Genomic DNA, 27,900 nt, shown 5'->3' with positions numbered 1-27,900 from the left:
GACGTCTGAGCAGCAAACTGTTGCAGTGAAGGATGAGAACAGTCAGACAGGATAGATGTTTGTTGTTTGAAAACCACAGCTGGTAAACCGTTAGCTGCAGCCAACGTCCCAGAACAGAGCGAGCTAGCTTAGCTTAGCATTACACAATGTCATACACTCAAAATGTGCAACTATCTGATCGGTTGGTCAGAGATGGAGGAGAGCCGTGGTTTAGACTGAGCTCTCCCGGTTTGGTGCACAGCTGGTCCCAGCCTCCAGGCACCAGATCATCCAGTCAGCAGAGACGGCGTCCTAACGGGGAGGAAAACCCTGCACGGCCTCATCTTTGGGTCTTTTCACGTGCTTCGGTTCGACTGCAGGACGTCTCTCTAACTACCTCTGTTCCCTTATTCAGTATTTAACCCAGAGTTGTTTCTCTGTGTGAGCACCTTATTATCTTATTTCTACCTCGGAGCAGATTCCTGAGAGTCTACACCCTAACTGTGTGAGTTCATCTCAGCACAGCTTTACTGCTTATTGATTAATAATAATTTACATAGTAGAAAAAGGCACTTTATAATCATTGTAACTTTTAAATCTCATCACACGTGGCAGCGACACGATGAGTCACCATGTAAGTGTCGCTCGTTGCCGTGTTGTCCTGAGATTGTGTCCACATTCATTCACCGTTATCTTTATCAGCTAGGGAACATGATTTAGTAGCAATAAACAGATGTTAGCTTTAGCTAACTAGCTAGCTAGTGAAACAAAACGCTCCCCCGACGAGCTGCTGTGTATTTAAACGTGTGAAAGTAAGTTAGAGACACGAGACAACTCTTCTTTGTTGGCGTCGGTAAATAAAACTGGCTTCCTAAAAAACGCTTCCTTGTAGCCGTCAGGCTGCGAGAGGCGTGTTAGCGGTTTGTCTCCTTTGAAATGGAAACACTTGTCTGACAGTTTTAGTCTCTGTTGCTACAATCATCCGTCTTTCTTACACAGTTGTGTCCTGAGCCGCACGTGATCAGTTACCATTTCCTCCTTTGCTAATGCTAACATGCTAAGCTAACAACAGGCTAACCACAGAAGCTCGTTACGTGCCGGCTAAGCCTGATTGGTGGTTTGATCCAGACCAGGACCAGTTTCCTGGGGTTTCACTAAAAAAAGAGGTCAAAGGTCACAGAGAACTCCACTAAAGAGCGGCAACAATTAGTCAATTAATCAATTAGTCAATTAATCAATTAGCCAAGCAGTCAATTAGCCAATCAGTCAATTAATCAATTAATCAGCTCTGTTATAGACGACTGATCAGCTCTGTTATAGACGACTGATCAGCTCTGTGATAGACGACTGATCAGCTCTGTTATAGACGACTGATCAGCTCTGTTATAGACGACTGATCAGCTCTGTTATAGACGACTGATCAGCTCTGTGATAGACGACTGATCAGCTCTGTTATAGACGACTGATCAGCTCTGTTATAGACGACTGATCAGCTCTGTTATAGACGACTGATCAGCTCTGTTATAGATGACTGATCAATGCCAGCCCAGTTGCATATTAAGTCATTTAGGAAACAAACCTGGAAATGATTCTACTGGACGAAAGAATCGATCAATAACTCGACTTTATTGAACAGATGATCAAACAGTGAAGTGCAGTTTGTTACATTTGATATTTTGTACATGTTTCAAATCACTCAGCTTTAAAATAAGCTCCTGTACAGAGAGCAGGGCGGAGCGACGACCTGCTGCTGAGGAGGTTCAGGCTCAGGTGAGATTTTAGGGTCATATAAATAACAGAAAACCAAATGTTAAATATATCTCATGGCTCCAGTTCTTCCAGCTGTCGCTCTGATAGTAACTGTTTAAACTACTGATAGAAATACTTCACTCCCTCACTGATCTTCACTAAGTCACTAACCTCTGATTCACACTGCGGGAGCTTCGACGTGTTCAAATGAGAAGATTAACGGCACAAATTAGTGGGAAGATGCAAAACTCTGAAAAGTTTCGTCCATACAGTAAAAAAACAGTTAATTTTTTCAATGTAAATTAAAGTACAAGTTCGTATTCTTAAACCTGGATCCTATTTTTAAATGTTTTAGGTTCAAAATGAAATGGTAGGTAGTAAAAGCTGATCCAGTAGATCACCTCAGAGTAGGTCCAGAGTGCTTGTTTGATCCACTGACACACACACCAGACCTGACACCACTACACTTCAGAGGACCTGAACTGACTCGTCTACTGGACCAGTTCCAACACTGTTAGTACCGACCGGTCACACCAGTGTAGCAGTTCTCCTTTAATCGTCACCTCCGGTCTGAATGTTTGAGACGACGAAGAGAAAATGAAAAGACAAAGAAGGAACTCGTCCATGAACACACACATCCTGCACAGAGAGTGTGTGAGAGTGCGTGTCCGTCCGTCCGTCCGTCCGTCCGTCCGTCCGTCCGTCCGTCCGTCCTCACTTCCACACTTTGACGATGCCATCTCTGGACGAGGTGACGATGAAGCCCTGTGTGGTCTGAAAGGTGGCGATGTCAGTGATGATGTCATGGTGTCCCACAGGGAGGGATTCTGGGCCGCGGCGAGGAGAGTCCTCCACCACGCCGCTCTTCTGTTTACTGTGGATCTCCTGCAGAGACCAGACGGAGTTCAGCTCGTTCACGCTCACACAGAGGCATGATGGGAAACAGAGGCATCATTTGTAAGAAATGAAGCTCTTATAGCCCTGCAGAAGGAGAAGCGTTCACACAGTGTGTGTGTACCTGTGTGTACCTGTGTGTACCTGTGTGTACCTGTGTGTACCTGTGTGTGTGTGTGTGTACCTGTGTGTACCTGTGTGTACCTGTGTGTGTGTGTGTGTGTACCTGTGTGTACCTGTGTGTGTGTGTGTACCTGTGTGTACCTGTGTGTGTGTGTGTACCTGTGTGTACCTGTGTGTACCTGTGTGTACCTGTGTGTGTGTGTGTGTGTGTGTGTACCTGTGTGTACCTGTGTGTGTGTGTGTACCCACCTGAACCACCTCCGTCCCCTCGATGATCTTGCGGCTGTACAGAACTGACGGGCAGTGCAGCGAGTCGTTGGCTCCTCCCGCCACGATGTACGACCTCTCAGGATACGCCAAGTCCCAGAACCTGAACGCCACGAACACACGGAGTCACTTTACGGTAAAACACACGTGTCGGCGTGTTCCCGGTCAGCCTTCATGAGTCTGACGAGTCCCAGAGGAGAATTTCTCCTGAATATGAGCAGATGTTTTGCTGACTAACGTGTGGGAGGAAGCTTTGTTGTTCCAGTGACTGTTAGTCTGAGCAGGCCGCGTTTCTTCTTCTTCTGCTGCTTTAAATGTGTTTCTGTATTAAAAACCCTCTGAGCGGCTGACGTCTGGCCTGGTGCCCCCCCATTAGAGAATAACACTGATGTACTGCTGGAATATACCACTGACAGTCTGCACGGGGGCTTTTATTTTGAAAACTGAGTGGATTCTCTTTGTCTCTCTGACCTCCTGCCGCCTCCTCTGCTCTGAGCTGCTTGATGTCCGTCAGAAACAGACCAGGAGGGGGTTCAGCCTTTACTGTTTGGCGCTGGTTTCATTAGACGGCCTGATGGTCATGTTGTGTGTGTGTTAGTGCGGTTCAGACCTGATCCTCATGTCGGATCCAGCAGTCAGTAGCAGAGGGTTCCCATCAGCAGGGCTGCAGTAGATCCCGTGAACGCTGTGAGGAGACGGCTGCAACACACACACACACAATCTTTGGCCACTTGGTATCACAACATATCACCCTTTCATGCAGATATGATGAAACTGGCTAACAGCCTGGGGGGAGTTCTTCCCGTTAAAGGGGAGTTCAGAGCGACCGTCGGACGCTTGTTTGCTGTTACGACACGGTGTAAAACTCAAGTTCTTCACATTGAATGAGACTAAATCCTGTTGATATTAAAGGGGAGCTTTAACTTTTCCACATCAGTGTGTTTCCAGATGTTGGGCAGAAATACTGCAGAGCGAAAAACCCTGTAATGAGCCTTTAATGTCTCCAGAGACAAAGAGACCGTATCTCTGGTTCTGCTGCATCAGTTTTGATCCTTTTCATTAAAAAAGACTCCGTCTGGAGTCCAACCATGGAGGATGTGTAACTCCAGCAGAAAGCTCCCAGTGGTCACATCTGATCCATAGAAGCAGATGATCATCATATAAAATGTTCTTTATTTCTCTGGCAGACAACATCTGACACTATTAATCCACCTGAGTTTGGCTGCTGCACCCTGTCGGCTCATTTTTCAATGTTTGTCATATGTCGGCCGAAGTACCGCCAGGAAAAGGATCAATGAAAAGACCCATGATGATCACTGAAGCACAGCAAGTGATTTAAACAAGTCAGCCCCACTGTTTAACTGTCCACACCTACCTGCATCTCAGAGAGTGGAGGTGCAGAGCTCGCCCACAAAGTGAATTTACGATCCCCGGTCTCCATGTCCCACATCGACACTTCATTATTCCCCTGGACGGCTGACAGAGAGACAGAAGTTAGTAGTTTGGATGTAGAATTGTTCACACTTGACTCAACAGTCCTCGTAGGTTCAGTGAAGTTAATACAATGGCTGCACCTGATCACAGTAGGTCCACTAAAAGAGCTTGTTTGATCCACTGACAGGCTCAGAGTGTTATTCTAAGTGTGTGACAGCATCATGGAAAGGATCCCTACAGAGAGAGACCTGGAAGATCCTTTTGGTTTAACCACAAACAGCACACACACCAGACTACATTCACTAAAACAGGGATTTTAGAGAACAGGACACAGGAGCTGCTGCTCTAGTTGCTCTGACTTTGGGCTTTTTAAAACACTAAAATGGATCTGAACTAACCCTTTAAAGCACCAAAGTCACACAATTACACAAACAAACAAACCAAATGAGGCAGCAGTAGACCAACAACCCAGTGTGTGCTGAGAGGTAAAATGACTGATTCTGTGAATGGAGTTTGGTGAGTTTGGAGAGCGATATGAGCCCGTTTGGCTGCTGTTGGCTGATCGTCCTCTCACCTGCGATGACAGATGATTGGTAGAGCGGATGCATCAGCAGTCGTCTGATTCGTGCTCTGGCGGGGTGGGAGTGGTTTGAGATGGGCAGCTGGAACCGCATATCCCAGCAGGCCATGGTGCCGCTGCTCGTACCTGTGGACGAGGACAGTTTGAGGAGGAGAACAAACAGGAGCTGATATGGACAATACTGTCATAGAGCCCATCACTGAGCTCTGAAGTGCTCTGTTCACGTGTTCCAGAGTATTTATCAGATTTCCTGACTTTGTAATTATGGGATGCAACTCACAGATTTTCCATGACTCAAGGCGTCATTGTTGTTTTACTTTCCATCTATTTCTTTGACATATTTCTGTTTTCTGAATAACTACAAAATCCCTCATGTTTTAAATCAAGTCAACAGCCCATACTTGATTATTACCACCTAAAGATTTGAAGTTATTTTAGTACAGACATTAGATAAGACCTCACCCCTAACCATCACAACAGTGTCTTCCCCGAAACCCTAGGGGCCAAAACAATGAGGGGTCCCCACTAGGATGGTGTTAAACTGACAGTGGTCCTCACAAAGATAGAAAACAAGCCCACAGACCCAGGCAGAGCCAGCACTGGTGCATGTCGACGGTGAAGGAGGTGATGAGGCCGAGGCGGAGGTCATGGCGGAGCGTCCAGGCGTTGGAGTTGGAGCGAAGGTCCCAGCCGACCAGCGAGCCGTTGACGGTGGCGTACGCCAGCACCGACTGGGCGCCCGAGTTAAAATGGTGGATGTCGACCGCACAGCCGTCCTCCTGCAGGTCCAGAGTCCTGACGGGAAGGATGCGGAACATGAGCGAGACGTGTCAGCCATTTAAGTTTTTACCTGTGAATGCATTTCCTGTTACCTGGTCTGGAAGGGCTGCACTTTGGGGGATTTAGGTGGTTTATTGGCCTCGACTGCCAGCAGCTGGATGGATCCGCTGTCTGAGGCCGCCGCTAAGTAATGTGACCCCTGACAGAAGGTCAACGTCTTCACGTGGCCGCCGATGCGAGAATAAGTCAACACGGACCTGCAGGAGCACAGAGTAGATACCACAGAGCGGTGAGCACGCAGAAAGCTTTTACCGCTCAGTCTGAAGCCCAACTTCACTGTTCCGGACTGAATGTCGTAGTTCTGAGTTGTTCTGATGTGAAAATGTCCTCCATCTACTTCTCAAAGTGTGAGAAACAGGAGGTGTTACAGCTCTGGATCAGCCTGCTCCCATGATGACCGTCCACGGCATAAGGCTACGACTCAGGACTCATCTACAACATCTACGGCAGCAGTAGACCAGCAACTCCAGACATGGAGTCTGGTGTGTTAGAAGAGGCTCAGAGTGTTATTCTAAGTGTGAGACAGCATCATGGAAAGGATCCCTACAGAGAGAGACCTGGAAGATCCTTTTGGTTTAACCACAAACAGCACACACACCAGACTACATTCACTAAAACAGGGATTTTAGAGAACAGGACACAGGAGCTGCTGCCTCCATCAGTCAGTGTGTTTGTGTTACTGAGGGACTTATTGTGTTTTGACGGGTTGGTTTGGATCCAACACTGTATTTGTTTAGCACAAACTAACTCCACCAAACAGCAGACCAGCAGCTCCTGTGTTGTAATAATTGTTCAAATTAAGATGTTAACATTATTGTTTTTGTCAATGGAGTCTGGTGGCTTTGAAGAGAGTGATATAATAGTTGTTTCTGATTATATACAGTAAAGATTATGATATCATGTCGTGGCTCTTAATGTAAGACACACATATAGTGATTTACTCACCCTCTTGATAATAACTGGCCACCCAACAGCGATGACACAGTGCACCTGTAAAGACTCACCTGGTGGTCGTGGTCTTCCCCTCCATCTTCTGACTGTCCCAGACTTTAACGGTGCCGTCGTTGGACGCCGTGGCGAAGATGGAGTGTTCGTCTGAGACTCTGATGCGGTTCACGGCGGCTTTGTGCTCGTGGAGGTGGGCGACCAGCAGCCCTTTGGGGTGCCACCCTGAAACACACATTCACAGCTCTGTGAGCCTCAACGACACGACGCTATTAAACAGTAACAGTAACTGGTTTCCTTTATCCACACGGCGGGGAAGGCTACGTCCTGTCTGCTGACATGACCCGGTGTGTTATGGCAGGACGTGATGTAAGAGAGGTGAGAACTAAACAGCTGCAAATGTCAGAAAATCAAACCGGCCTCCATTTTAGATCTGGATTCTGATTTATGAGATATTTCAGCTCAGAGGCAAACAAATCTCTTACTGAACCTTTTCTTCTGCATGTTTTATCAGCGAGGGACGAGTTACTATCAGCTGTAACTGATTAACAGCAAAAAGGAAACTTTGACTTTTATTTCTTACAGAATTCAAAAGGATTCAGACTCAGCTGACACACGTCTGCCCCTCTGAGTGTCCGGCATCATAAAGGACTCTTATCACCCAGCACAGGTACCGTTTACCTCCTCCAATCAGGGGGGAGATACAGGTCCACAGTTTATTCTATTGATAACCTTATTTATTAACATATTGTAATCACCGTTTATGTGCAGCAGCCGCTGTCACGGCAGTGTTCATGTACACACTTCTATTGTTTAGTGCATATGATGCTTTTTAAGTGTTTTCTCCAGTATAGTTCCACAGTTGACACAGGTGTGACAGAGTGTGTGTGTGTGTGTGTGTGTGTGTGACACAGGTGTGACAGAGTGTGTGTGTGTGTGTGTGTGTGTGTGTGTGTGACACAGGTGTGACAGAGTGTGTGTGTGTGTGTGTGTGTGTGTGTGTGTGTGACACAGGTGTGACAGAGTGTGTGTGTGTGTGTGTGTGTGTGTGTGTGTGTGTGACACAGGTGTGACAGAGTGTGTGTGTGTGTGTGTCACCAGGTGGGGGGGGTCGGCTCTCCCACTCTGCGCTCTCCATCATCTGCTTGGCCATGCGCTCGGCGCTGCACTGCTCCCTCTTCTGCTGCACCAGCTGCTGCAGCTCCGCCTTGCAGGTGTTGATGCGGCGCTGGTAGGCGGGGCCGCTCGCCACTGACTGCAGCACGGGCACCGCCGGAGCCACGGCGCTCTTCCTGATCTGACCGGCCGGCCCGTCGGCGGCCTGCGGACACATCAGTTCCTTAGTTTACAGGTGTTCATTAGCAACAGATCGTTTCCTCGGAGCGACGAGGATTCACAGTTGGACGGCTTTGACTTCCTCGTTTAACACGTCTGACTTAGTTTAACATTTTATTTGGAAGCTTCTGGAAACGTAATTTAAAGCTTTCCAGGTCTCACAGTTGGTTCTCTTCAAACTGAACAACAGCAGGAAAACAAACGTGAAAACACTCGAAAAGTTTGATTCCTAAATAATGTTCAGTGAATTCTTGAACTCGGTTTGTTTAGTATGTAGTTAAATAATACTTTGGTTTGCATGTTGGAGTAAATAAGAAAACTAATCCAAAACATCATGGAGGACTCAGGAAACTTTAGAAGCCGACCAGAGCCAAAGACCGAAGAGTCAGATAATGAAATGGTACCGATGCTGGAGCTCAGATCTTGGCTCACTCAGAGCCTCAGTGTGGAAACTTGGCCCAGATCCAGACTACAGTTTAGCCTCTGACGGGACTGAAGGTGAGACGAAGACCTTTGGCGCAGTGCTAACTGAGAACCGCATGAATCAGAGTCCAAAAATAAAACAAGGCCAACGGAACACAAACAGCTTGTTTAATAATGAGGAGACGAGGCGGCGCAGACGAAGAGCCGAACGTCTCACTGCTGTCAGGAAACAAAGACATCAGTGATCAAACCAGCGGTGGAATGTGACCTTAAAGCACCACCACTGATAAAAACTACAGTATATATTGATACGCAGTAGCTTCCCTCAAAAGACCCTCACTCCCTCTTAAAGGGAAGCTTTGGTATTTTTAAACACGGGCCTTTTTTTCTTGTTTTTGTTTTTTTTGTACATATTTTGTGTTTGAAATGAAACAGCTGTTATATCGCTGTCTTCAAAGCCACCAGACTCCATTGACAAAAACAGTAATTTAAGCACACACAACACACGAGTTACGGTCTACCTATCAGCCAGTTTGTTTGTGTTGTCATGCATTGAAGGGATATTGTGTTGGATCCAAACTAATGCTTTAAAACACCAAAGTAACAAAATATAAAACTGTTCGAGACCACAGTAGACCAGCAACTACTGCGTAAAATTGCCATTTTTCTCAATGTAGTCTGGTGTGTGTGCTGTTTGTGGTTAAACCAAAAGGATCTTCCAGGTCTCTCTCTGTAGGGATCCTTTCCATGATGCTGTCACACACTTAGAATAACACTCTGAGCCTGTCAGTGGATCAAACAAGCTCTTTTAGTGGACCTACTGTGATCAGGTGCAGTTGTCCCAAAGGATCACGTTGCAGCCATTGCAGCCCGTTTGGTGTCTGCTGGCTGAGGTGATCTACTGGACCAGTTCCAACACTTTTACTACCTACCAGTCACTCAGACACACTGGAGTATGTAAAAAATAGAACCAAGGTTCTACCACAGTTAAACTTTAAGTGTGATCACATTATTGATCACATGTAAAAAGTCAATCAGAGACATTTGATCAATTGATCTGATGGATTGATCTAATCTTCCTTTTTGTTCATCCTGTCATTAGTTTCCTAAATGTTTCAGTATTATTTCAGCAGGATAATCTCTGTGATGATCAGAGACTCTCCCTCTCCAGTGGCTTTGGTCCTGTGCCTAAACAAACCTTTTGGAAAGCGGTGTTGGTGTGAACGAGCCGCTGGCCGTGCAGCACCAGGCCCAGACGGACCTGATGACCATAAACACCCAGAAATCTGATGGTGTTACCGTGGCGGGCTGGGCGGAGGGGGGCTCCTGAGATCCAAACATGCTCTTCCACTCCTCGTTCATCGTCGAGTCCTGCTTGGTGTGCTTCCTCGCTGCAGGGAACAAACACAGCTACAATGAAAACAGGATGGAGGAAACACGCTGCAATTAACTAACAACTCTATAAATGTTTGCTGAAACGTTTCTTAGAAACACGACACCACCACGTGTGCAACAGATGTGGCGATCTCCACACCTGGTTAGAATTACACTGCAAAAAATGTTTATCTGGAATCGCACTCTGGATCTTGACTGTAATGGAAGTGGAAAAGAGAAAATAATCACTTTGTTTGAGACGAAGCGTCTTGTTTCCCATTAAAACTCACTCAGAGTGAAGATTCATTTATCTAAGGATGGAGTTATAAACGTGCACCGACATCTCTCCAAATGGAAGAAACGTGTGAACAAAAACCTGTCGCCAGATGAGGATTTTTTGCAGTGCAGAGTGGATGTGAGGACTGTCAGGTGTTTGGAGAGCACAAAGAGAAAGTGAATAATGTGGGAGATTAAAAGGGGAGTTTCGTCCAGGCTTGGCTGCAGACGGTGGTGATTTACTCTGCCGACTTCCAGAAAAACATCTGGATCAAAGGGTCAGTTGGGATCTGGTCGTGGAGATACAGCGAGCTGGGATTTGAAGGAGATTTACACACAGTGAGTGTAACAGTGTGAATACCGGGCTTGTCTTGACCTTAAACACCTCACGAACGGGCTTCATGTTTGTTTACGGCCCTTCAACGGTCGGCGGGACAAAACGGACACGACTGAGTAAAAACAGATCGACCCTGAAGGACGTCTGTCCTGTAGCACCAGAACCCATTAATGATCAGACTGAACCAGATCAGGCAGAACCAGATCAGGCAGAACCAGATCAGCGATCAGACTAAACCGGAAACAAACAAACGAAGGAAGGAACAAACAAACATCTAAAAATGTGAAGCAAAACGAAGTGAGCTGAGCTAAATGTGGGTGAACTCTGGAGACGTCTTCATGTCGCACAGAGAAAATCATCCAGACAACACCGATGCAGCTGTTAACAGCTGTTAGCAGCTGTTAGCGGTTAGCTGTTAGCAGTTAGCTGTTAGCTAAACTCGGATGCCACACTTTAACGAAGGCGACTCTGGTGTCTGTGTTTTGTGACGCTGACACTCAAACAGAATTAGTGACATTAATTAATTACATTTCAGGGACGTGTTCAGACTTTAAAGGTCCCAGGAAACAAGGGATAAAAACCTGAAACCTTGAGGCGACATCAGGAGGTCGACCCAACATCTGTCACATCTGACTGGATGGGACTTGAACATACCAGCTCAAAATAACTACTTCAATGAAGCATTTTAAAAAGTTTGGATTTGATCTGCTGACAGGATTTCAGCATTCGACGGGAGAGCCGATCAGGAAGCAGCAACATGAGGCAACAGCATAAAAGACGGTGGTCATGGATTCATGGGACCTTAAACAGTTTGTTACTTTCACAGCAAACATGCGAATCTCTTCAGACTAAATCACATGAAACGGTATCACAGTCGATGTACCAGACGCTGCAGCGACGGCCTCTGTGAAATGGATAAGAAGAACATTTCAACATGACGCACATCCACTCTGGTTTGTTTGCAGCTAAAGGGTGAGGAGACAACAACAACAACACCATAACACTAACCAGTCAGTCTTCATTTATAGAGCACAGTTATCTCAGGACTCAGGTCTAAACCCTTAAAGAGAGGCCAAACGACCCCAGAGCTCTAAATAAAGTGTTAAAGAAACCTAAATAAAAAAAAGGTTCTAGAATTCTAAATGAAGGGTTCTAGAATTCTAAAAAAAAAAAAAAAAGGGTTCTAGAATTCTTAAAAAAAAAAAAAAAAAGGGTTTTAGAATTCTAAATACAGGGTTCTAGAATTCTAAAAAAAAAGGGTTCTAGGATTCTAAGTAACATTCTAGTTGTTCATTGGATAAAAATGATCCATATTAACTTTAATTCAGTGTGTGAGCATGTGGGCAAATTAGAATTAACTTGATTAAGTCTGATTTTTCTACGGAGTCCCACTTTCCTCTTTAAAGAGGAAATATCATGAACCAGTGAGTTCATGATATTTGTTCTGATAGGAGGGGGGAGCAGCACCACCGACCCCCCCACTGGTCACCACCCAGTCATTCAGTCAGTCACCCTGAAACTACCACGATTTGTCTGTCTGGATCTATTTTAACACCCTGACTTTCCTTGTGTGTTTCGTGACTTTCCCAGTTAGAAACTTTGGTGTTCACACATTTTGAAGCACCCTGACGGTCTGCTGAAACATACATGGGCTCCATATGAGAAAATAAGCTGCTTCGTCCTTCCTGACAAACATCCTTCTTACAGATGTGCAGAATTCACCCTGCAGTCAATGTTAAGAATTCAAAGGGGCTGAAAGTAACCAGAAATGTTGAAAATAGATTTATTTACAAATCTAGAAATGAAACGGAGTCGAATTGAAAAGGAATGCGATCAGCAGGTCCTGCGTGACCTGAGCAGGGTTCCTGTTTCCTGATCTTGATTAAAAACATTCATGTCTTTAACCTCTCTGCTGATTAACCCTCTACCTCTCTGTGACCCTCCTGATTCACTGCTACATATGAAGCTGAACGTTTCCACAGAGTTGATGGAAAAGTCATGAGTGTCCCATTGTGCTACGCCTCGAGGACATTAAAGCTTGGATGGGTGTAAACTTTTTGAACCAAAGTAAACCTGAAGAACTGTTATTGAGCCCCCCCCCCACGAACCTGCCCTCCTTGAATCCATATTTAAGACCCACTGTAAAAAATCTGGGTGTGAAGATAGACGTTTTTAGATTTAAGACTCTTCCAGCCGAGGCTTTTATCGAAGGTCAAGTCTTAGTGTTATACGTGCTTTTACCTCTGCTGGTGTCGGCCAGGCCTCCCTCCCTTTTTAACAGGAACACCCCAAGCCTGAACGGATTTGTCCAATCCTGGCCCCCCTTCACTGGCTCCCATGTGTTTTAGGACTGATTTAAAGATTCATCTAGATTATTGTTCGTCTCCGACCCACAGTCTCTCTGACCTTTTACCCATCAAGGTCACAGGACCTGCAGACCAGCTGCTTCTTGTCGTCCCAACATCGAGGTTGAAGCACAGTTGTAGCCCCCAAACCTCTGGGTGTTAGGCTGCCCCCACACTGCCCCTTTTTAAATACCACCTAAAGACCTTTGACTGTCGACCACTGTTGCTTTTAAATGTGCTTTATAAATAAAGTTGGATTGGACTGGTCAAAGTGTGTGAACACTGCGTGGTCGTGTTGATCACCTCTCTTGTCCTCGACCTCTGCCTTGGGTTTGACCAGGTCCACCTGGCGGCCGGTGATGCCGAGCGTGGCCAGGTCGATGACGCCGGTCTGGGCCGCCTCTCCCAGGTGACTCTGCTCCCCCATGTTGGCTTTGGCCTTGTTGGATTTCAGCATGAAGTCTTTGAGAGCCAGCAGCTTGTCCTCCTCTGCCTCGGTCATCCCCTGCTCAACAGAGGACACCAAACAGGACGGAGTGAACATGGAGGTTTGGATGCGGCCGGAGGCGACCGCTGGAAGACGGATCAGTTTTCATCAAGGACTCCAAGTCAAACCGGTTCAGACATAATGAGTTTGCACGCGAGACCCTGCTCTGCCAGCTGGAAGTACACTTTGTGTGTTTTACCATCACACGGGACTTCTTACTTCAGTGAACTGATACAGAACAATTAAAGCATAACTTCAGGCACAAGCACCAGTCAGGCTCTAATCTGAGACCACAAACAGCGACAAGAGGACAAAACCTGGGGTCTGGATGCTGTAACGAATCTGAGTGGATCACAATTCCACTGTGAGCTGCGTTTCCTGCATCTGCCCTCCTGTTTTCCATCTCTTTAAGGGGTTAGCTTTGATCCTGTTCACCAATATGGATGTGAAAGTGCTCTGAAAGTAGTGTTTCATTTATTGTATAGACAGTAATCAGTAACTCCTCTCTGTTTGATTCGCTGGAGGAGTTCTGCTTTGGTTGGCAGAGGATAAAGAATAAAAAGGGAAACACAGAAAACAGATCCGCTCTTCTGACAACACGTGTTGTGAAATGTGTGTCATGATAAAAGTGACAACTGAAGGACTCTACGATCCAATCTGAACGGCCAGAGTTGGATTTGGCCTTTAAACGTTTGACCTCTGAGGTTCATCTGAGCTCCGTGAGTGAACAAAGCTGATACTTGTGAGCGCGGACACAAAGCCCTGTTGTGTGAAAGCCGATTGTATGGTTACATAATGTTTTTCCTCACCAGATGAAGCTCTGCTCTGACTCTCTGCTTTATCTGGAATCAGTTTAAATGTTTTGTGCCAGCGTGCATCTGAAACATCAGAGTAGCACACACTGTAAAACCAGTCAGAGGAGGTCCTGAGTTCTGTGGAAGTGGGCTTATGATCTGATGGTCTACAGAAGCCTTCTGGCCCTGGTGGTCTTATTCTGAGGAAGTCTTGTGAGGTTCCCCAGAGCTCCTGGACCCTGAGTCATGTTGAGGAAGAATGTATGTGGGCGTCTGAGTCAGCGTCTGCTTGTCATTTTCCATTAAAACAGAGATAATGTTGTGGTCTGGAGGTTTTCCTCCTCAGAGAGCTTCACTCTGTTGTCTCATGACTCTCATGTACAAAACATCCAGGTTTATTCCAATATTCCCACTAAGGTGGCGGTAGGCGGGTAGACAGGTAGGCGGGTAGACAGGTAGGCGGGTAGACAGGCAGGTCGGCTGCCCAGGACAGATATTTTTCACTGGATTGGCTTTATTGATGCTGTCTGGCTCTTCATCTTAACCTCAACCAATAAAATAAGGAGAGCTTCTACACATTTAAATACAGAGCAAAGCCAGTGAATGAGAAGTTTCAGATGCTGTTTGCTGGTCTGAGGTCTGTTTTGTGCAGCACTGTGACCTGATGACAAACAGGATGAATAAAAACAACATGGAAAGTCTAGACAAAAAGACTTTGTGACAAAGAGTGACGTCGTCTCACTGCCCCTCTGGCTGTTTGAACATCTAGTGACTTCTCCCTCCACACGTTTTTACCGTCTCTCTACTGTCCAAGAAAAAGAAAAATCTATTTGCAGCTGTGACGATTCGACGGTGAGACAAATGCATTAACTACAGTTATTAGCAGCTTTCACTCTGGTGCCTGTTGAAAAGGTTAAACAGCTAACCAGCACGGTGCTGCTCTCTACAGGTCACTTCTGACCACGGTAGCTTCACGGCGTCAGAAAAAAGCCACACACCCTCGGTGGTGTGTAGTAATCTCCCAGGACCTAAAGCACCGTGACCTAAACTCGGTCGTGGTATCATACAGTCGCTCTGACCTGTGACAGCAGCTTCTTGAGGAGCTGTGCGATGGCCGGGTCCTCGGGAGTGGGGCATTCTGGGATGGATCCTGCGCGCTTCTTCTGTCGGAGCAGCAGGTGGCGGAAGAGGCTGGCGATGTCTTTGGAGCGCAGGGCGTAGTCGAAGATGGAGCGGCTGACCGGCTCCTTCAGCACACTCAGCAGGACCAGCTCCTTATCGATCTGGGGAGGGAGGGAGGGTGACGGAGGGCGGGTGAGGAGGATGACCACGTGCTGGCCGATGATGATGCTGATGAGGAAGAGGAGGAGCGCTCACCTGGATTATGGGCTGGGTGACGAAGGGGTTGAGGTGGGGCATCAGTTTGCAGTAGACGTCGGCCACGTTGAGGTGCTGAGCGATGACGGTGATGAAGCCCACCGCCCCGTAACGGATCCACAGGTTGGGGTGACACAGGAACGGAGCTACGGAGAGCCAGAGAGGACAAATCACACAGTCCGGTTCAGACGTGTCACATGTAAAGTAAAGACTGATGGAAAAACGTTCGATATGTTCAGAAAGAATTAAAAACAGCCTCTAAGAAACACATAGTTCAAATATTAAGTCAAATATAAAATATAGTTTTATATTAATATAAACTGGTGGAGAAAAACTGAATCTTTAATTTAATTTATTAATTTATTTACTGGCCTTAATTTACTTTTCAAGCAGAAATGTCTGGTTCCAGCTCCTAAAATCTGAGGATCTGCTGCTTTTCTCTGTGTCGTGTCTTTGTAAACTGAATCTTTGGGTTTCAGAGTGTTGATCGAACAAAACGAGACATTTGGAGGCGTCACGCTGAGCGCTGGGAAACATTTCATAGTCTGAAGCATTACTCTGTTGACTGAGAGAGTAGTGGGCAGGTTAATCGGGTTATGAGAAGAATCAGTGGTTGCAGCCGTTTAAGTCCAAATGCAAAATACTCTCGTGGTCCAGTTCCAATATGAATACTGTCTGATTTTCTGGTGTACATCACTGTAAACTGAAGGTCTTTTGAGGATTTTGGCCCGTTGGTTTCCATTTTTCACTATTTTCTAAAGAGACTAAACGATTCATCAACAAAAGTTCCTTAACAGTGAAAACAACCATCAGTAGTCTTCCACACAGAGCGTAGGCATGTTAGCGTGCTACTGTTTAGAGTGCAACATGCTGCAGCTCAGACCGGCTGCTATTCACTCTTCAGTGAACTGGTTTGACCTGCTGGTGGCGCTACAAAAGGATTCATCCTCGGGGGAGCGTGAACATCTGTACAAAGTCTCATGACAATCCAGCCAGTGTCTGTTGAGATATTTCACCTGGAGAGCAGCAGGAGCTGTGATCTTACCGATGTCGCTGACGAACTCGTAGATGTGGGGCTTCTGCAGCAGACCCAGCTGGCACATGCAGGTGAGAGCGTTGAGAGCTTTGTAGATGACGAACTCCTCGGTGTCGCTCAGACCCTGCTGCAGCAGAGGCTTCAGGATGGAGGAGCTCTGCCAGCCCACGTACGCCGCCACGCCTTCCACGCAGCAACACGACGGGCACAGACAACACACAGGTGGGGGGAGACAGGGTTACAAAGACTGTGGGGAGGAAAAGGGATTCTGCTCAGCTAGAGGAAACGTTTCATCCACAGAGATCACACTGACTAGAGTGGGCGCCATCAGCTCCGGCGCTCCTTGTGGGAGTTATCTTAACTGTGTCCGCCTGCCGTGGTGGTGCTGTGCAGCCACGATGCTACGAGAGCCGTGACAGCGAACCAGAACAGTGAAGTTGTAGTCGGGCAGATGAACAACGTAAAGCTGCAGATTCAGCTGAGAGAAGACACGACCTGCAGCGTGCGACTCTCCGGCGAGCTTTTCTTACCCACGATGCTGTCGAAGAAGGCTCCTCGCAGGTGCCAGTCGTTCTTGTCGTTCAGGAAGGTGATCATGTGGGACAGCAGCACGTCGTTGGCCTTCTGCCGGCCGAAGAAGACGCAGAGGCGCGTGATGCCGTTCTCCATCAGCGACTGTTTGACGATGTTCTCCGAGTCGCTCAGCAGCGTCACCACCTTCTGCTGCACCATCTCGTGCAGCGCCTGCAGCTCTGAGCGCCACACAGACACATTAACACCTGTGAAGGATCCCAGCGGGGGCGTCGCTCAGCATGTGAGTGTGTGTTTCTGTACCTGAGTCGTAGTTCTCATTGGGGTGGAGGATTTCCTCGCTGTCCTCGCCGCTCAGGTCCTGCTCCGTGTTCACGTTGTTCTCCTGAACCAGCTCCAGGAAACGCAGCGCGCTCTCAGCCAGGTGGGCGATGTTCTCTGAAGGTTTGAACAGAGTGTTTTAGGATGTTCTCTGAAGGTTTGAACAGAGTGTTTTAGGATGTTCTCTGAAGGTTTGAACAGAGTGTTTTAGATTTAAGCCCGACTGGAGAATCGTCTTTTACATACACACAGTTTACAGTTTATGACATGATGAGTAAAATCAATCTGTCTGCTCTCACTGGCCTCTTTGCAGGCTGTTTGCTACATATATATGTATCAGCAAGTTGGATTCAAGACTTTTCAACAGCACAGTTCATTTAAATTCAAGGCCAACTTTGAGATAAAAAGCAACATCAAATGTGAAAATAACACAAACACTGTCAGTAAGTTAGCTGTAGCTCATCTCATCTCCTGGAGGAACTCTGGGATGATTTAATCTCAAACCCAGGATGTTAAAACTCTTCATGACTGCACCAGATCCAAATAATCTTCATGAACGTTCCTCTGAATTCAGTCTGATGCAGTAACACGTTTGTTTTTACAGTAAACCCTTTAAACCACTGACCTGCGTACGCCAGCCTGACGATGGTGGCGTCGTCCTGGGCGAGGTGGGCGATGCCCGGCAGGATGTATTCTGGGTAGATGTTGACGTCGTTCCTCGGCACCTCCTTCACCAGCGCCAGCACTTTGGCCAGAGTGCGCACGGCCTGAGCGCGCACGCGGGGCACGGGGTCGTTGCAGAAGTGCAGCAGGTACGGCGTGATGCGGTCGAGCAGGATGTCGACCCCGAGCCGCGGCGCCAGGTGGAGGACGAGCTCCAGCGCCGCCAGCTTGGAGTCGCAGGAGTGCAGCGTCTGCAGGCAGGAGGTGATGACGGACACCAGCACGATGAGGCCCTGCTCCTCCCTGGAGCTCAGCACGCCACCGCCGCTCTCCTGAGACGAAGAGGAGGAGGAGGAGGAGGAGCCTGGAGGGGAACCAGTTCTTTTTAAAAACAACAACAAACACGGAGGGAAGCCTCCTCACCGTGTATCCATCAGAACATTTGAGATCTCAGGTGAACTGGCTCTCACCTCCGCGCAGGTTGTGCAGGATGTTGTCCAGGTCTTTGCGGATGACGAGCACTCGCTCGTCGGCAGACTGGAAGGTCTCCTTGGCGAACTGAGCCATGTACGGCTGCAGGAAGGTGTAGAAGATGTCGGGGAAGGCTTTCCCTCTCTGCTGCTTCAGGTACTCCTCAGCTGTCAGACGCTTCTCAGGCTCCCTCTGCACCATCTGAGCCACCTGGGAGGACGAAGCAGAGACGTCCAGAGCATGAGGGCGACTGTCAGAGAGCAGGATGAGTTTGTTCCTGCCATGACAAATCAAAACGTCTGCTTGTACTGCTAAATCTGTGATTTCCCTCCAGGTCACTACAGCCAGAGGCCGACGTCACCGTCTGTTTATTTCAGGTGATGGGATCTTGATTAGAGTCTGAAAGGTCGAGATTATCAGCTGATGTTCACTCATCAGATTCACTGGCTTCAGTGTCTCTGTTGACTCTTAGACAGACACTTTACACTCCTCCCTCACTGCACACGTCCTCATCTATCTCTGGTAAAGGCTTGTTTTTATAGTCTGTTTTTCTACCCACTGTTATTTATTCTCTTGGGCTTATAACCAGGACCCGAGTACTTCAATTCGTGTGTGCTGGTCCGACAATAAAGACCCTTGAATCCTGTGGTTCGTGTGACCACATTAGGGCACAGGGTTCAGATGTATTCAAGAGCTTCTCATCAGAAAGGTTAACACAGTAGGGACTGGTCTTCACAGAGGACCAGAGGGAAGCCGTGGGGAACAGACAACTATTCCTGAGCAGCTCCCCGTTACTACTTCTTCTACTACTAACTACTGGAAGTCAGATGGTTTGGGGCAGGTGACCTTTAATCACCATATGGCACCTGGGGAGACGACAGTCCTCCTAGAGGAGCTGGTGACACAACTACAGCCTTTAAAATGTCCTTAGCGTGTAGGCTAATCCTCCTGAAGTGGAAAAACTCTCAGCCTCCCAGTTAGATGTCATGGTTAAGAGACGTCACACATCAGTAGCATCTAAAGAACCTCAGGTTTGTGCTTCGTGGTTCTGCTGGCAGATGTGACAGGATGTGGCGTCCTCTCGTGGACTACAGTGGATCTGAGCTGAAGCCTCCTCGTATGTACCTGCAGACCTCCAGTCCAGTCCAGCATCAGTCCATCCTTTCATATTCAATTCCTCCTCCTGCTCCTCTGGTGATTTTATGCTCTTTTGTTTGTAAAATACATACAAATCACTGCTTTTTGCATCAAACTGTAAAACTAAAAACCAATAAACACAATTATAAACTGATGTGTACCATGACGACCTTTGACCCCAAATATGATCTAACTAACAGTGTTTTCTCTGGATGATGTTCTGATCGTATCAATCAGCTGACAGTGATCAGTTACCAGCTCCCGGATGCTCCGGTCCTCGATCTTCTTGAGGACGTGCTCCGTCTGGAAGTGTCCTTTCCGGTACGCCAGCAGCTGGGACAGATCGAAGAGAGGGACGCCCTCGGTGAAGAGCTCCGCTATCACACAGCCTGAAGGCACAAAGACACCACCACGCAGGGCATTGTGGGTAAAATCTGACACGTACACACTGTGGGTTTTCATGCCATAGTCACTATTAAGTATATTTATAGCTTACGTAACAAAGTGTATCTTTTAGGTCAACAGTCATACAGAGATCACTAGTTACAACATAACGATAGAATCTCAAATGAGAATACAAATGTTTGCCAGACAAAATAAGCTACATGCTAAAATAAAAGCAGGGCACGTACAAAGTAGCCGATGTAAATGTAGTTCAGGATGATATGAGCAAAGGAAATACATTTAACTAATATTTATTTCCTGGGGTTTTGTCAATTTTCTATCTATAATGAGATAAGTGGACTGAAACAGCCGATTTATTTCCTTTGATCATTAAAGGGAAACTCCACTGTTTCTACCCCTGGTCTGTCTGAGTGACTGGGAGGTAGTAAAAGTGTTGGAACTGGTCCAGTAGATCACCTCAGCCAGCAGCCACCAAACGGGCTGCAATGGCTGCAACGTGATCCTTTGGGACAACTGCACCTGATCACAGTAGGTCCACTAAAAGAGCTTGTTTGATCCACTGACAGGCTCAGAGTGTTATTCTAAGTGTGTGACAGCATCATGGAAAGGATCCCTACAGAGAGAGACCTGGAAGATCCTTTTGGTTTAACCACAAACAGCACACACACCAGACTACATTCACTAAAACAGGGGTTTTAGAGCTGCTGCCTCCATCAGTCAGTGTGTTTGTGTAACTGTGTGACTTTAGTGTTTTAAAAGGTTAGTTCAGATCTAACACTTTGGAAAAACTTTGTGTGTCAGTTTGAGTTCACTGTGACTTTAACCACCGCTTACTAGTTTAAAATTGGACTTATGTTAAGTCTGGAAACATCTCATATAATGTTTATAATGTCTTTTATTGCATATTTAGAACAGTTAACATGGTTCCTCAGCTTTAACTTCTGCACAGCTGCAGGACAAATGGGTGAAAATGGGTGTGTGGTCACATCAGCTGATCATGACTGTGATCACATGACCACTCAGCCCCTCAGGTGAGCGCTGATTGTGGTTGCAGCTGTGCTGAATCCTCAGGTGTCAGTGTCTCCCTACCTGCAGAGAAGATGTCCATGGCCTGTCTGAGCTCCCCTCTGCTCCGCTGGTTGTTATTGGTCAGGTCCACCAGCGGCGTGTTCTGGTCGCTCTCCGTGGTAAACATGCTCCCGTCCACGAACCTCTCCGGGGCGATGTAGCACGTCCTCCGCCTGGACGTGTCGAAGAAGTAGTTGAAGTCTGCGGGGTTGTCCTCCGGCAGGTACGTGGGTTTGAAGCTGGCAAAGTCGGTGAGCAGCACCCAGTTCCAGCTGGTCACCATCACGTTCTCCGTCTTGATGTCGCCGTGGCGGACGCCGGCTTTGTGCGCCTGGTCGACGGCGTTGAGGATCTGGAAGGCCAGCCATCGCTTCTCCACGTTGTTGAGGAAAGGCCGGGTGCTGATGCGGTCGTACAGGTTGTCCCGGACGTACTGACGGAACAAGATGGCGGCTTTCTCCGTCAGGGAGGTTTTCTGGAAGGGCAGGCAGTTCTGGCAGGAGTGCAGTCTGATCTTCAGCTCCTCCAGCTCCTGTTTGTAGCTGGTCAGAGGCAGCGAGGGATCCTGGATGGCGAACACTTTGACCACCACCAGGCCCTCCCGGTGTTTGGCCCGGGCCACCTTGAAGAAGCGGGTGCTGCCCAGGCTCTTATCGTACTCATGATCGTGGATGTCTGAGAAGTAGCTGTCCACAGACAGGATCTGTGAGGGGGCGATGCCCGCCAGCTGATTCCCCATCACGCCTGCAGGAAGGTTACACAGAAAAGTCGTCAGTGTCTCTTTAAGTCCTTTTTAAGACCTTTTCACTACAGGAACTTAACAAAATGTAGCCTAAGGTGCTTTCGTTTCCAGTCTGCGAGTCACTGGAGCTAAATTAGGCCTCTGCTCGGGAGACGATGCTACAACTTCCAGGTAGTCGGCAGCTAGAAACCAAAAAGTGGAACAAAATTATACAAAAATGAGGAAAACTATGGAGCAAAGTAGTGGTGTTCAGGTCTCAGGTCAGAAGGCTCCTCTGTGGATCCTGACACGAGCTGGAAGAGCAAAAATGAATCAGCCCGTTCCATTTGTTCCATTTCTGTCATCAGTATGTGTTTTAGTACGGGGGGGGGGGCAGCCTGGTCTGTCTGCCTACTTTAGCCCACACAGTCTAGTTTAGTTTAGTTTGGTTTGGTGAAGCATCGAACAGAGGTCTTCCCAGTTTCAGTTGTCTGTTAAAGAGGGAGCAGTCACATGACTGCGACACAAACACCACTTTGACAGCGCTACGTTAGCACGCTAGCTAACCGTCATTAGCTCCCTAAATCATACTTCTACGGTTAGTGACACTTAATAACCGCGTCAAAACTCTGAAACTACGGCGCATATTTACTGTTAGCAGCTGCTGCTGAGGCTCCTGCTGCTGTTGCTGCTGTTGCTGTTGTTGTTGTTGTTGTTAGCTAGCTAGCTAGGCGCTGCTAACGGTAGCTAACTTCAGCCTGAACGCAGCTTAACCGTCCTCATGTCGTCTCTCGGGGTGTTAGCTTCGACCGTAGTCCGGCTACCGTGGCGGTCTGCCGCCGGTGAGACGCCCCGCTGCGGTAAACGGACCGTAACCGTGAATATTAAACAAAAAGCCGCAGCCGGATTCGCTCAGTTAGCCGTTAGCCGCTTCCAGCTGTTGTTGTGCTTCCGGGTCAGAGCGGAAGTGGATAGAGAGAGAGAGAGAGAGAGCGCCCCTGCTGGTCAACTTCCGCTAATGAAAAGATCGTCTATTATAAGAATGACCCACTCAGTAGTTTAAAAAAAATAACCTGTAGATTTATTGACATCATTAAATAACAGATTCTTTATTTGTCATGTGCACAAGAGCGAAGCTCCTCTTACAATGCTCAAACAATATGTTTTAAAAAAAGAAAATCATGTAAGTTAAAAATAAATACGATGATCTGGGACACAAGATAGTGCAGAAGATAAAATATATCAAATAAGATAAAATATTGCAAACATATATATCAGATATATTGTAGGTAGGTAAGAGCTTGTGTACAGGAAGTAGTTGGGATGTGTGTTTACTTAATCATATGTGCTTGGATGTAAACAGGAAGTAACTGGATGTGAACGTAGTGTAAAGGTGAAGTGTATCAGGACAGAGTTCAGTCCCCTCATGGTCTGTGGGGTAAAGTGTAATAAGATCATATTAACATGCACAGTTAATCATCCCAAACCCTCATTTCCTCTCTTTTTTAAAGGAATTAGATGTTTACACTCAGTCATCTGTGGACAAAAGGTACAAACTTTTCCTTTAGTTTGTCTTAATTAACTGATAAAAGTCTGTGAATTATGTATTTTTAATTTTTATCTGCATGTGTGGATTTATTCACACTGATGTTTTTAACTAATGCTGTTATTTCTACTTCTAAATACTGATAGTGTCCAGGAATGAAAAATAGTAACAACACATTTTCAGGTTATAATGTGGAGCACCTCCTTTAGAGATACAGCTCCATCCATAAATAAGTATACCAGTAAGAAGCTGCTAGATTGTGTCGCCCTCCAACATTCACATGTGCAGATATTTTCCACTTCTTTGGAGTGCTTAGGTTTGAGTTTGCCCTCAGGGTGGTGCTGCAGGAGAGGACATCACCCAGGGACCATGAACGTCCACCACAAACAATTCACAACAACTTGACCAGCACTGATTTCCTGTTGTGGAACAAAGAGTCGCTCAGAGAACGTTACTGTGTCCTCAGTAGAAAGACGGCACAGAGCTTTTTTTCCCCACATATAAGGACACACTTACAAAGAAATGTTGTTTAAAGGATAACTCAGATAACAGAGTGTTATTCTGAGTGTGTGACAGCATCATGGAAAGGATCCCTACAGAGAGAGACCTGGAAGATCCTTTTGGTTTAACCACAAACAGCACACACACCAGACTACATTCACTAAAACAGGGATTTTACACAGGTCTCTGGTCTACTGCTGCCTCAATCAGTCGGTTTGTTTATTTTATTGTGTGACTTTGGTGACTTAAAGGGTCTGTTTGGATCCAACATTATATTTGCATAATGCACAGGAACTCAAACAAACGAACTGATAAACGCAGCGTTAGACCTGTGCTCTGCATGTTAAAATGACTGTTTCTGTAAATGGAATCTGGTGGCTTTAAAAAGAGTGATGTAACGGCTGGACCAATTCCAAACCTTTTTTGTACTTACTTGTAATTTACACGCCAAAATATGGAACAAGTCTCAGGTTTAAAAACACTGGAGTTATCCTTTAAGATGTGGCCTTCAAACTTTGTAGAGAAAAACTAGAATTATTTTAAGAAGACACATCAATACATTTTCAATTTTTTTAATTTTACATTTAATTTGAAATAAATAAGTACGATATACTGTCATATTTAGATTTATTTACAGATACATTTTATGGTCAGTTTATTCATTATTATTTCATTCAATGTTTTCATTGGAAAAATGCTAATTAAACTAATCAATTCATCTAATAATGTCTAGATTATGAATTATATTGTGATAAAACAGTAAGAATCAGTGTTAGTCTTTCTGGCTGATGCTTTTCAGTACAGAGTAAATCATCTCTTTCTTCAGAAACGATCTTTGTTCGGAGCAAACGGAACTTTCTGGCACTGAAGACCGACGCTGCGTGAAGTGAACCGGAACATAACCGGAAGTCAGACGGTCTGGCATTCAAAATAAAAGCGCAGAAACCGCAACAAATATCGTCCCAACTCAAACTCCACTTACTAGCTTTTTCCAGAACTTTCTGTCGTCTCACACGGTCCTCGTCCGTAACAGGATGGAGTTTGCTCGGTTGTCGTGGTGATGGGGGTGTTTCCGAGGTTGCCACACATGAGCACCCAGCGGGCAAACTTCACTCAGCCGAAGAAGACTGTGTGATCTGGCAGAAAGCCTAAAAAAAAAAGCCAGTAAATTGACCTTGAGTTGGGGTTATTTTGTCAAACTGACGCCATGTGTTGAGGATTCTGGGATGATTCGTATCTATGTATGTAATCTTATGTAACAGCCCAAATTTTTCATTTGTGCATTTCTGATTTTACATTTGTGGAAATTATTGATTTCAGACCAATAAATCAATGAAGCAGTCATTGTCCCACATAGAGGATATTCATGCTTACAGTAGATTTGAGCAGTTTGATAATGAAATATAAAGTTTGCAGAACATGTAGTTGAACAGCTGAAAAGAATTAAAACCAGAAGCCAATAACAGCGCTGGCTCTGGCTCTGAGACAACCCCGACAGAGGATCTCCGTCTGCGTCCTGGCTCACAGAAAATTAAAAGCAATTAAAAGAATTTTGAAATTAATCCTGAATGACACCAACAGCCGATGCAAGAAAACTAAACCAGCGGTGATGTGGTCACATTTTTGGGACGAGTTTGAGAATGAATTCTCTGTCATGCTGCTTTATTTTATTAATTCATTGCTACATTTTGCTTGTAGTGTCTTTAATAGCTGTCTTATTTGTCTTGTAAAGAAATTTGAGCTGCATCTTATGTATGTAAGTGCTTTATCATTATTATCATAACACGTTATATCTTGTCTTGGTGCAGTATAATGTAGAGTACAGTATTTCTGTTATAGAATAACTACAGAGTATTTGTGCTTTCGTCTCTTTCACTATGGTAAACTATCTCAGCACTTCTTCCACCTCTCATCATAACAATAGATTTCGAAAAGAGCCCATCACTTCCGGCCCACCCCTGCTTTTATTTTGACAGTGTGGCCGGAAGCGCGGCGCTCACTGCCGTCAGTGAAGCTGTCATGGTGGCCGCTGTTCTGACGGAGAAAGACGCTCCGCGGTGGGATTTCACGGAAGATGCTGAAGAAACGGGAGCCGCTGGTAAGTTCAACAATAACCGACTTCCTCTCGGGCGGAGGAGCCGTTTTAAGGCAGAATCCCGCTCGCTGCTCATGAAACGAGCTCATTTTGAAGGCGGGAGCCCGCGGAGGTGGAGAGCCGCGCCGCGGTGGGAGCCAGGCGGCCGGTTTGTTTGGTTAGTTCACCCCCGGAGTGGAGCTCCGGTCCGCCGTTAGCCGGCTGCTGTCACCGGGGGACGCCGAGGTTAGCTCGTTGGTTAGCCGTTGGTGCTTGTTGACATGGCGGTGGACGGCTGGTAGGCAGCGGGGGTTGTTGGTGGTGAAGGAGTGAAGATGTTCGGTCTCTGTCTTCTCCACCGCCCGTCCGTCCGCCCGTCCGAGGTGGGTCGGAACCTGTTAGCTAACCGGCGGTGGTAGCTAGCTAGCTAGCTAGCTAACAGAGGCTAACATAAATGTCCCGTGTGTGTGTGTGTGTGTGTGTGATGCTGCAGGTGGGGGGTGCTGGCTGACATGATGCCCTGAAAGTTCAGGTTATAAATTAGGAGCGCGTGTTAACAGTTAAAATCAGTTCACTGACTGCAGGTGGATTTGAATGAGGTTATTGTTTGCTTGTGTGTGTGTGTGTGTGTGTGTTTAACTCATGTCACACACCAACAGTCACATGACATTAAGATAAAAACTGTTTTGGTCCTCTGGGGTTTATTTTACTGACCTCATTTGACACGTAAAGCTCCTGTGGACACGTAGAAAAGAGGTAAAGTGACTGTGTGCTTGTTTGATCCACTGACAGGCTCAGAGTGTTATTCTAAGTGTGTGACAGCATCATGGAAAGGATCCCTACAGAGAGAGACCTGGAAGATCCTTTTGGTTTAACCACAAACAGCACACACACCAGACTACATTCACTAAAACAGGGATTTTAGAGAACAGGACATGGGAGTTATGTCTTGATTCATTAGTTTGTTTGTGTTATTGTGTGTTAATCAATACTGTGTTAGACCTGAACCAACCCTTTAAAACACCAAATTCGCACAATAACAAAAAACAAACTAAATGATAGAGGCAGCAGTAGACAGCAACTCTCTGTGCTCTGCAAGATAAAATTAGTATTTTTGTCAATGGAGTCTGGTGGTTTTGAACAGAGCAATACAATGTAGTACGTCCACTAAAAGAGCTTGTTTGATCCACTGACAGGCTCAGAGTGTTATTCTAAGTGTGTGACAGCATCATGGAAAGGATCCCTACAGAGAGAGACCTGGAAGATCCTTTTGGTTTAACCACAAACAGCACACACACCAGACTACATTCACTAAAACAGGGATTTTACACAGGTCTCTGGTCTACTGCTGCCTCAATCAGTCGGTTTGTTTATTTTATTGTGTGACTTTGGTGACTTAAAGGGTCTGTTTGGATCCAACATTACATTTGCATAATGCACAAAACTCAAACAAACGAACTGATAAACGCAGCGTTAGACCTGTGCTCTGCATGTTAAAATGAATCTGGTGGCTAGCCGTTCTATCGCTCTCTGCACTCACGCCAGACTCCATTCACTAAAACAGGGATTTAAGCTCACAGGACACAGGAGCTGCTGGTCTAGTTTGATTGTGATATTGTTTGTCTCTCAAATGTTTTGTTGGTTCCAAACGAACCCCTCACAACACCAACATCACCGTTCTTCAAACCAATCAGCTGACTTGAGTGGTGCCAAGCCCCGAACACAGGTGCTAAAATAGTGCTGTATAGTATATAATAGTGATGTTTTCATGGACTATTTGCACGATGTGGGAACAAAAAAAGTCACCTAAAACAGTAAGAGACGAACGTCGACTCGACTCTGACAGACAGGCCTTGAACCTCGGGGT

General features: G+C 46.3%; 2 protein-coding genes across 2 annotated transcripts in view; one reads left to right on the top strand and one right to left on the bottom strand.

The window, feature by feature from the left end:
• Positions 1–1,586: 1,586 nt before the first annotated feature.
• Positions 1,587–21,980, bottom strand: pik3r4 (phosphoinositide-3-kinase, regulatory subunit 4). The gene is made up of 20 exons (XM_070835204.1): positions 21,213–21,980; positions 19,974–20,107; positions 18,581–18,791; positions 18,073–18,474; positions 17,430–17,564; positions 17,126–17,347; positions 16,605–16,778; positions 15,560–15,705; positions 15,262–15,465; positions 13,205–13,406; positions 9,869–9,960; positions 7,910–8,132; positions 6,871–7,036; positions 5,899–6,063; positions 5,610–5,821; positions 5,021–5,152; positions 4,388–4,488; positions 3,623–3,711; positions 2,995–3,115; positions 1,587–2,613 (listed from the first exon to the last, which is right to left on the bottom strand). The coding sequence occupies exons 1-20, from the start codon at positions 21,928–21,930 to the stop codon at positions 2,443–2,445; spliced, it is 4,020 nt and encodes a 1,339-aa protein (XP_070691305.1). The 5' UTR covers positions 21,931–21,980; the 3' UTR covers positions 1,587–2,442.
• Positions 21,981–25,967: 3,987 nt separating this feature from the next.
• atp2c1 (ATPase secretory pathway Ca2+ transporting 1) overlaps positions 25,968–27,900 on the top strand; it is a 42,041-nt gene continuing 40,108 nt past the window's right edge. The window contains exon 1 of the mRNA XM_070835373.1: positions 25,968–26,057. Within this exon, the coding sequence (XP_070691474.1) occupies positions 26,034–26,057 (24 nt within the window). The 5' untranslated portion in view covers positions 25,968–26,033. The remainder of the gene's footprint in view (positions 26,058–27,900) is intronic.

The sequence above is a fragment of the Pempheris klunzingeri genome, chromosome 8 (genome assembly GCF_042242105.1).
Source record: "Pempheris klunzingeri isolate RE-2024b chromosome 8, fPemKlu1.hap1, whole genome shotgun sequence".
Classification (NCBI taxonomy): Eukaryota; Metazoa; Chordata; class Actinopteri; order Acropomatiformes; family Pempheridae; genus Pempheris; species Pempheris klunzingeri.
The sequence above is the reverse complement of the archived record's forward strand: the minus strand, read 5'-3'. Positions and strand labels throughout refer to the sequence as shown.

What these genes read in the sequence shown, in the direction of transcription:
- pik3r4 (XM_070835204.1), bottom strand. Translation starts at nt 21,930, where the DNA reads ATGGGGAATCAGCTGGCGGGCATCGCCCCCTCACAGATCCTGTCTGTG. An exon ending in CGAGTTCGTCAGCGACATCG is followed by an intron (nt 15,706 to 16,604) that starts GTAAGATCACAG and finishes GGCTCTCCGTAG; the next exon opens with CTCCGTTCCTGTGTCACCCC. An exon ending in GGATCCGACATGAGGATCAG is followed by an intron (nt 3,116 to 3,622) that starts GTCTGAACCGCA and finishes CGTGGCGTTCAG; the next exon opens with GTTCTGGGACTTGGCGTATC.